The 10,231-nt window shown below is 38.3% G+C and overlaps 1 protein-coding gene across 2 annotated transcripts in view; it reads right to left on the bottom strand.

Annotated features, from left to right (window-relative positions):
* Positions 1 to 318: 318 nt before the first annotated feature.
* Positions 319 to 10,231, bottom strand: part of prkcea (protein kinase C, epsilon a) — a 66,788-nt gene continuing 56,875 nt past the window's right edge. For both annotated transcript variants that reach the window (XM_051915061.1, XM_051915060.1), the window contains exons 12-15: positions 6,414 to 6,552; positions 6,137 to 6,325; positions 5,316 to 5,462; positions 319 to 2,679 (exon numbers count right to left, since the gene is read on the bottom strand). In XM_051915061.1, coding sequence (XP_051771021.1) covers positions 2,533 to 2,679; positions 5,316 to 5,462; positions 6,137 to 6,325; positions 6,414 to 6,552 — 622 coding nt within the window. In that variant the 3' untranslated portion in view covers positions 319 to 2,532. The remainder of the gene's footprint in view (positions 2,680 to 5,315; positions 5,463 to 6,136; positions 6,326 to 6,413; positions 6,553 to 10,231) is intronic.

Here is a 10,231-nt window from a genome sequence, read left to right as displayed (position 1 = left end):
GAGATTTTTTGTACCTAAACCCTCTGAGAAACCTGTTGGTTTCAGCAGATTTAAAGCAGCACATGACTTGGCTGATTTGTGAGTTGTTATAATAAATAATAATAAGAATGATAATCTTCATCATCATCATAATCATCATAAAACACTTTAAATGTCCTTACAAGTCAGTTCCACTATATTTGTGAGGACATTATTAAAAGTTTAGACTTACAAGTAACCTCTACTCAAATATTATACTCACTTTTGCAATTTGATGTTCTGTTTCCTCTGTATGGGTGTGTGCACATAATTCTCTTTCAACATATCACCAAAACAGCATTTTTCATACATCTTAGGGTTTAATAGGTTAAACAAAAACATTCACATCCTTTAGATGACAGTACATTTGGCACATAGTAAAATGCTTACAATGAGTTAACGCTAGTGTATCCAGAAAAGAAATACCTCTGTGCACGTGAAGCTTCACCATACAGAAACTAAAGTCCAATACCAGATGTATGTAATACAGCACTATCATACACATGAAACATTTATGTATTTTAATACTGTATGCGCAAATATTCAATATTCAGCCAGAGAAATCTTTGCACTTATTTTAAGAGGTAATTTTTAGTTTATTTATTCTGTTTTGACTTTGAAGACAGACCATGGATGCATCCTATATATCAAGTTCATTCCTTTACACTTAAAAAGGAAACAACGGGAGAAAATAAAGCTGAACGAGACATTTGGCATGATACAGTGAGGGCGACAGACAGGAAGGTGCCTGCGAGAGAAAAAGGCTTCAAAGACAATCGGCAACATTGACCTAGCTACCATAATCAACCCACAGACATGGTTAAAAAAAGCAATGGAACAATTCGAGAGGAAAAAAAAAAAAACTTCAGACAGAAATAAATGTTTAAAGTCAGCAACCACTTTTAAAAGAACAATAAAACACATCTTCAAATCGCCATTGAATTGCTAAAGCAAAAGTCATCACATTCCAGAAGGTTTTAATTAGTACGCCTGAAATGTACCCTTTTTGTTTAGTTCACCTCTACTTTAGAGCTTTTCACATTGCACAAGTAAACGATTCAACTATAGGGGGTTCACAAAATTTTAAAACAAAACTGAATAGTTTAAAAACTCTACGGAGGTGTGTAACAAGGCTTAATTGTCTGAAATAAAGTAACACAAAGAAACGATTGAATTGTTGACACAAAAAGGAAGCATAGCTACATGTAAATCGAATAAATTAAGAGCTCACACATTTTTCCACTACATTCCACAGCTTATTCAGCAAACTATGTACACGAGAATGGCAGAGAGAAGCATGAGAGCGAGAGCGAGAAAGCCTTTGGTGAAGCTCTAACCTATGAAACACACGAGAAAACAACAGAAAAATTCAAAAATAAAGAAAAGAATTGGGGGAAATGTGTTCAGGGTATTGCACATAGATATCAAAAACATGTTTATCTTTCCATAAACTGATGCTACTCAATAACGACACAATTTGCAAGACCATGCAAACAATTGCCTATTCTAAGAAGCTTTCACAGGCTTTTGGAGTGAATACTATGTACATGTTACGTTCTGTACAAAACGACCGGACAGCTATGGGTGATGGTCTGTCTGCCCACGACTATACCATCTTATGCATAGCGGTGGGACACGGCGCGCACGCGCACACACACACACACACACACACACACACACACACACACACACACACACACACACACACACACACACACCACAGTCTTTACAAATGAAAAGCCATTGCAAAACAACATGAAAACAGCTGTAGAGCTTCAGGAGGGCAAGGGCCTCTCGCTCTCATTCATGCAAACACATGCACACGGACACATACATGTCATGCACACACCTACTCAGGCCGACACTTCGTAACACAACCCATATACAGCAGGTTATCATTCCTAATGAACCTTGAAAACACTGTGATGGAATGTGTATATATATATATATATATATATATATATATATACACACACTACAAATGTCTTTGTATATTTTATAAAATTGCTCCCAAAATGTCACCTGATTACACAAAAAGGCATTTGACTGCACAGCACAGAATGTCTCATTGTCACGTATGCAGGGTAAATTCTTCCTCAAGGGCACAACCTTTCCATCAGGGGATTTCGAAAACCCAACAAGTGTCCGAAATGGTAGTACAATCATTGGTATCGTCAATTTTGGTTTAAGGTAGTGCGTTCCAACCCTTCCTTCTTGGGCTCTGGAGAACATTCGTTTTATGATTGGTTGTCAGACTCGTTGAGGCCTGGGACGAGATCCATACGCAGTACTTTTTTTTTCTTTTTTGGAGACATAGAGAAGAATAAAAGAGCAAAAACAGCAGTAAAGGGGAAGTGAACCACAGGGACTGGCCGTTCTGCTCTCGTCTGGTTTGAGCCCCATCTTCAGCGCATCTGTGGAGTGTGTGTTCATGTATTGCGATGCGATGTGGATTTTTGAGTGTTTGTGGGTGTGTTTAGCATATATTTGAGCTGACAGATGAAGGGTTGGGCTTTAAGACAAAGCTTCCTCTCCGAAGTATGAGAAGCCCTTGAATTCATCCTGGTTGATTTGCTTGATGATTGCCTCGTCTACTGGCGTGAGCACGGGGTCCTCGCGAGTGAAGTCCTGGTCGAAGTTATTCACATCGCGCTTGGTTTTCTACAACAAAAGAGAGATAGAAACATGGTTGTATGAAGGTTTTCTGATAAAAAGGGATAGTTCACTCAAAAATTTACATTCCGTCATCATTTACTCACCCTCATGTCATTCAAAACCCATAAGACTTTCGTTTATCTTCAAAACAAATGAGGATACTTGTTTTGAAACCTGAGAGATTTCTGTCCCCCTATTGAAAGTCCATTCCACTAAAACTTTGATGCTTCAAAAAGTTCATATAAAGATCATAAAAAATAATCCATATGAATTGAGCAGTTTAATCCAAATCTGAAGAAACTCGATCACTTTATATAAGGAACACATTTAATTTAGGCTTTTATTCAGGATCTATGCATATACACTAATCAAGCATAACATTATGACCACTGACAGGTAGGAAGTGTAAGGATTTGAGTGAGTTTGAGATGGGCCCAATTGTGATGGCTAGACAACTGGGTCAGAGCATCTCCAAAACTGCAGCTCTTGTGGGGTGTTCCTGGTCTGCAGTGGTCAGTATCTATCAAAAGTTGTCCAAAGAAGGAACAGTGGTGAACCGGCGACAGGGTCATGGGCGGCCAAGGCTCATTGATGCACGTGGGGAGCAAAGGCTGGCCCGTGTGGTCCGATCCAACAGACGAGCTACTGTAGCTCAAATTACTCATGAAGTTAATGCTGGTTCTGATAGAAAGGTGTCAGAATACACAGTGCATCACAGTTTGTTGCGTATGAGGCTACATAGAGTGCCCATGCTGATCCCTGTCCACCGCCGACAGTGGGCACGTGAGCATCAGAACTGGTTCAAGGATGGTTTGAGGAGCACAACAACGAGTTTGAGGTGTTGACTTGGCCTCCAATTTCCCCAGATCTCAATCCAATCGAGCATCTTTGGGATGTGTTGAACAAACAAGTCCGATCTATGGAGGCCCCACCTCGCAACTTACAGGACTTAAAGGATCTGCTGCTAACATCTTGGTGCCAGATACCACAGCACACCTTCAGGGGTCTAGTGGAGTCCATGCCTTGACGGGTCAGGGCTGTTTTGGCAGCAAAAGGGGGACCAACACAATACTAGGAAGGTGGTCATAATGTTATGCCTGATCGGTGTACATTGAGCACATCAAATATTGTAAGCAAAAGTTCAACCGTACTTGGATTAAACCACTTCATACATATGGATTACTTTTACAATGTCTTTATACAGCATCAAAAGGAATTTCAATGGGAAAGAAATCTCTCAGGTTTCCTTAAAAAAAAAAAAAAAAAATCTTCATTTGTGTTTCAAAGTTGAACGACAGTCTTATGGGTTTTGAATGACATAAGGGTAAGTAAATGATGACAGAATTTTCATTTTTGGGTGAAATAACCCTTTAAAAATTATGATAATAAGCAACAAGTGTCTGTATTGACTGTATTGCTTAAGTATCATATTTTGCCCCTGATGCTGTTCTAAGAAACAGTGTAGTTTTTCAGTTAAAAGCCACAGGTGCAGATGTAAATGTAAAAAGTTGCTGGTAAGCCGCTGTGGTGACGGAACGCCAAAGTTACTCAGAGGGCAAGAGAGCACGTGTTGGTCGCGTTTTCTCTGAACCTTTCTGTGACCTTTCCATCTAAAGCACCCACTTGTGTACATATACACACGCGCGCATACACACAACACCATCACCCCTTCCCCCCACCATGGGAAAGCAGAAGTCGAGAAGTGCCGTTGTGGCATCCGACTTTCAGTCTAGACCACAGACGCTAAAGACAGAGGAACACGAGAGATAAAGTCAACGTGCGCATGCTGTATCAGAGCATTTAGCAAAAAAAAAGTCTTAATTGTGAAATGAATTATATTTGCATTTTACATTTATTCAGTTGCCAGAAGCTTTTATCCAAGTTGACTTACATTACATTCAAGGTATATAAAGTACTTTTCTATCAGTCCTTGCTTTCCTTGGGAATCGAACCCATTAAGGCCCAGGTATACAGTCAAACCAAAAATTATTCAGACATTTTTTATATATTTTTACTAGTGGGTGCAGGACACTATAGTTCATTTATGTAAGTGAGGATAGCAAAATAAAGTAAACTGTGACATATTATACCCAAAAATTCTTCATACAGTGGACTACCAGTAAAACTGATACATTTTTCAGACACTTTGACCTGACCATGATTTGCTTAAGTGTTATCTGACATAATTAAGATTAATTTTTTCTGACACAGTTTAACTCTGAGATCTTGTCATATTTTATTACCATTTTTTTTAAACTATAGTGAATAAACTGTATTAATGAATGAAATGTTCAAGGTGTCTGAATAAATTTTGGTTTGACATCATTTTCCACGTTCTGCTCCATCTGTCACACAGTTGAGTGCGTGAGCCTTTTAAAGAATACTCCTTTGGCCGTGAGCACGGAAAGATGCATTCGGTGCATGCGCACTATCTAGTGGACTTTGTTTTCAAGTGCTCAAGTCACATGCACTGTTGTACGCACACCATCCGCGTGGACACAAAAATTGGGCTGCACGTGGGTGGCCAAAGTATTCTTTGGGCTTAGTCTTGCCATTGCTAGTGTCATGCTCTACAGTATAGAAATTTCTTTATATAAGCTTACAGGATTGATTTCATTGTATGAGAAAGCATGTATGCTTACAATGCGAGGTTTAAAGGGGGGCTTGACCCTCCTCTGCTCCAGCAGGACCCAGTCGATCTCTCTGAAGAAAGGATGGACTTTGATGGCTTCCTCCAGCCCCTGGGTCACCACACAGCCCAGACGCTTACTGGGGTTCTTTGTCATGAACTGAGGAAAAGGGAATACATTTCATATTACATAATTTATATAGAAGGATATATATTAATATATGAACAGTGTGTAAGGAGCTGTAAGCAATTTTTGTGGAATACCACAAATACAATACAAGGCAGATATCACTGAAAAAGATGTCCTGAAGAAATCACACTTGTCTTTCTTAGAACGCTTTATAATAAGGTTCATTAGCTAATAACATTTCAACATTTCATATATTTTACCAATTGCTGAGAATGGTCTAAGTCAGCTTGGTTGAAATTAGCAAAGTGGCTAAAACAGCTTACAACACCTTTCAGGTTATGTTGCTCAAGCCTTTTCTGGCAATTCATAATTTTTGGTGCACAAACATTTAAAACAAGGAAATAAATCACATAATATCCTGTCAAAGTTTATCAAATATGCCACAAAATTAGTGTATTTGTAAGTCAGAGGTAAATGTACCAGAACAGAGGGATGAATGAGGAACAAAAAGGAGGAAAAATGAACAGAGGAAGGTTGGAGAGGTCAGAGGGAAAGTGCAGCCAGCTGTATGACCATACAGAGGAGCTCAATGCACTGCAGGAAGAGAAAAGATTCTGAACAGAAGTGGAATAAGAAATGATAAATGGGCCAACCACAAAACACACACAAACAAATGATGAGATTTCAAGAAACGGGCCGCTTACAGATTTCAGAATGCTGACGGCTTCTTTACTGAGCCACACGGGGTAAAGCACGTCATCGTGGAGGATGGACTCAAAAAGGTCGTCCTCATTGTCAGCTTCAAACGGAGGCTGACCGGCCATCATTTCGTACATGAGCACACCCAGAGCCCACCAATCCACCGATGGGCCGTACTCCAACTCCTGCAGGATCTGAATGAGAAGAATGCAAGAATGAGGTTCAAAATGGTGTCAAACACCTCAGCTGCTGGTTTTGTCTATTATGATTTACTAGTTGTACCTCAGGTGCGATGTAGTCAGGTGTCCCGCAGAAGGTAGTGGTCGTGACCCCGTTCAGAATGCCCTCTTTGCACATGCCAAAGTCAGCCAGTTTACAGTGGCCTTCAGCGTCCAAAAGAATGTTATCCAGCTTTAGATCTCTGGAGTGACGTGGGAAAAAAACAATTAGACCATATTTCAATTTTTTTTTTTTTTTTTTTTATGTTTGGCTTTAACTCTTTTAATAAATCGCCAGGCTGTTTAAAATGGTGGTGTGAAGGGGTCGAAAATGCCTGTTAGACAGTAAGCTGACAACTGATCTATGAGACCTTGAGGGTCTGACTGTTCTCTAGACCTTTACAACAATAACATATGGCACTAAGCCTCATTTATAACTCAAGCTGCTCTCTGCTCCATTCCTGAGATGGCTGTATGCGGGTCTAGGTGTTGGGAGTGTTCAGGGCAGAACATTTGTGGAGGTAAAAATGACAGCAGCCTCAGGTGAGCTGTTAAAAAGCCTTCCCTTCACAACATACACATCAACATTCTGACCCCTCATTTATTTATATATACATTACTTTCTGCGACATTTTTGCCCTGAGCCCTACTTTAGTTTTGATCGTGACACAGGCTTCTTCAAAGGTATGAAACAAATTTCCACATGAGCATTATTTCAGAGTTTAGGGTGACTTATGTCAGCATTGTGTTAAGATGACGGATTTATACGTATAGCAGAGAGTAAACAACATCAATGATGGACTGTATGTTGGATATTTCTTTTACTGTGCCAATACCAAGTCCTTTTACCCAACAGACCACCCAGAGCGCTAGATTTCATCTGAGTCTCCTTTTAGGACTCCTCTCTCCAACATTCATTATAATATTTTTAATATTTTGTTTTTATTTTTTTAAGTGCTGTTTCCATTTGTGTTATAATTTCTGTTAGTTTTCTTTAAATATGCCTATAGTTTTTATTAATTTTTATTTCAGTTTTAGTTTTAGGTACTTTAGTACACCAAGTCAAACTAAATGAAAATGGCTATAGCTGAAATAACAATTACAATACGCAACACAGCACATAATATATTTATTTTATTTCAATTAATATTTATTTTTTTTCTTTTCATTTGTCATATTTTACCATAAAATAAGAGCAAATAAATAATAAATTATTTTTTGCTAAAGAATAATGAAGATTTTTAATAAAGTTTTTTTTTTTTTGAATTTGCATTGTGACATTTAACCACATTTCTACTCAGTTCCTATTACAGAATCCAAAATTATGTCATTTCTGTGATGAAAAAAAGGGTAATATATTGCAAAACAGAAAAAAATGCTGTTACAGTAATGAGAATCTAACAATCATCACCAATGAAAATAATAGGATTTATTATTATTATTATTAATTAAAATTTGAATGGAAATTAATCCGCATACTTTCATTTACTTTAGCCATTCATGAACATGGACAATACCTTTCAAAATTTTTGGGCTGGTAAAATTGTTTAATGATTTTGACTGTTATGCTGCTCACCAAGCCTGCATTTATTTGACCAAAAATGCAGTAAAAACAGTAATATTGTGAAATATTTTCTGTTAATATATTTCATAATGTAATTTATTCCTGTAATGGCAAAGCTAAAAAAGAGCAGTCATTACTCCAGTCTTCAGCGGCACATAAAATCCTTCTAATATGCTGATTTCTGTAAACTCCGAAGAGTGTAACAGTAAACTCTAGTGATGTGGCCAAAGCAAGCATGCCACACGAGTCCTGAAAAGTGAAGCCAAAGCGTCTCAATCGCCCCCAGGTGGATGGAAGCAGTATAGGTCATAAACCCCACCCTCTCCATGTAATGTAATGGGACGCGAGACAAACTAAACAATCAAATTACACTATAAACATTTTTTTCCAAAGGCAGTTTCTGTCATTTTAGACAGTTTTTATCACGCTGGTGTTAGTTCAAGTGTTCGTTCTTTAAATAAGTTTGGTTTTAGTTAGTTACTTGATGATATAAAAACAGGGGTGAGACGTCATGATTGACAGCTGAGATTAATAGCTTCTCTGAGTGAAGTAGTCACTGAGGCACCAACAGACTTTTTTCTGGATCTTTAACTTTAATTTCTATTCTACATTTCCATAACTGTTTATTTCACACCGACATAATGAATTGTTCTGAGTTTTGGCGGGACCTTGATATCGCGGCTCCACTTCGCGCTCACTAATGCGCAGACTCGTGCTCCATGTTCACTATGCGCAGACTCGAGACTCAAAATGTCAGCGCCATATTGGCACACTGGCGGCTTCACTTCCTACAATGGAAGAGAGTGACGGTGCGTCGTCCATCTTTTTTTTACAGTCTATGGGCCAAAGCCAAACACCTCAAGAGGAGCACACAATGATAATATCTGAATCGCAGTGATTGCAGAGACTTGCCCCAGTGCAGATAGGTTGTTTTGCACAGGGGGATGTTTGTGCTCAGTGCCACAGACTAGAAAAAGAAAAGTACACATATAGAGGGTGGAGATTTTGTAATGCCATTTTAAAGGTTAAAGGATGAGACCCTGGTACATGTCAGCCAGGACAGTGTCAGTGGAATCTGGCTGAGGGCATTCAGTGTCAAAGGATTTTTCAAACGTGTAGAAACATTAAATACACTTAATGGGGGTCACATGACAGTTTGACATGCTCATATGAGACATGCCGCCCATGTCAGTCAAGTAAATAAGTGCAGTGTCTGCATGGCTTCAGATGGTCAGACAGTTCATTCCACCATTTTTGCTGATGATCTAAATATGTGAAGTGATTTGCATATTTCAAAACAAACATGTATGTACAGGACACCAGAGTATTCCTCTGCATGTACGCACCGTGTGTGTATATGTGTTACAGTACATGCACCTGGACAAACTAGCTGGAACCTGAAAGCATGCAGGAATGTTCAGAGGAGCTAATCTGATTGTCATGCCTGATAAATCCTGTTTTCTCAGTGTGTCAGAGCAAAATAAAGACAAGAACTGACAATACAGAAAAAGACCCTGTCGAGCCTGGTGACTGCATGCTTAAGTCAATCCCATGCATGAAACTTTTTGTGGTCCACAAAGACAACGATGCGCCGGCAGGAACGTAAAGAACCTAATTTGACTTTTTATTAATGTATTATTAGTTACACTTTACAATAAGGTCCCATTAGTTAACATTATTTAATGCATTAACTAACAATGGACAATAGATCTGTTACAGTATTTAATCATCTTTTGGTTAATAAAAATACAACTGTTCATTGTTAGTTCATGTTAGCTCAGGTGCATTAAATAATATTAACAGATGCAACTTTGATTTTAATAATGTATTGGTAAATGTTGAAATTAATGAACTAAGATTAAGAAATGCTTTAGTAGTATTTTTATTGTTAGTTCATGTTAACGGTAACACTTTACAATAATGTCTCATTTGTTAACATTAGTTAATGCATTAACTAACATGAACTATCATGACACGGCTGACGTTCAGTCTACATCCAGCTGTACCTACACATTTAAAGTGTTTGACTTCAAATGCTATACTGAATTTAAAGTTTAACAATGTCAATGTCACGCTTCAGTTTATCATCTGGTGTGTCCTAGAGCCTAAAAAATAGACTAACTTGTGGAAACATTTTTTACATTTACAATTTATGCATTTTACTATGGAAGTTAGTTTCCGCCACGAAAAAAGATGTGACTTTTTTTCTTGCAATTGCAATTTTATATCTCACAATTCTGAGAAAAAAGTCAGAATTGTGAGTTATAAGCTTGGAATCACGAGAGGCTAGATTGCACTGATAAAGGATGCTGCAATAC

The sequence above is a fragment of the Ctenopharyngodon idella genome, chromosome 12, assembly GCF_019924925.1.
Source record: "Ctenopharyngodon idella isolate HZGC_01 chromosome 12, HZGC01, whole genome shotgun sequence".
Taxonomy (NCBI): domain Eukaryota; kingdom Metazoa; phylum Chordata; class Actinopteri; order Cypriniformes; family Xenocyprididae; genus Ctenopharyngodon; species Ctenopharyngodon idella.
This window is presented reverse-complemented; position numbering and strand designations above follow the sequence as displayed.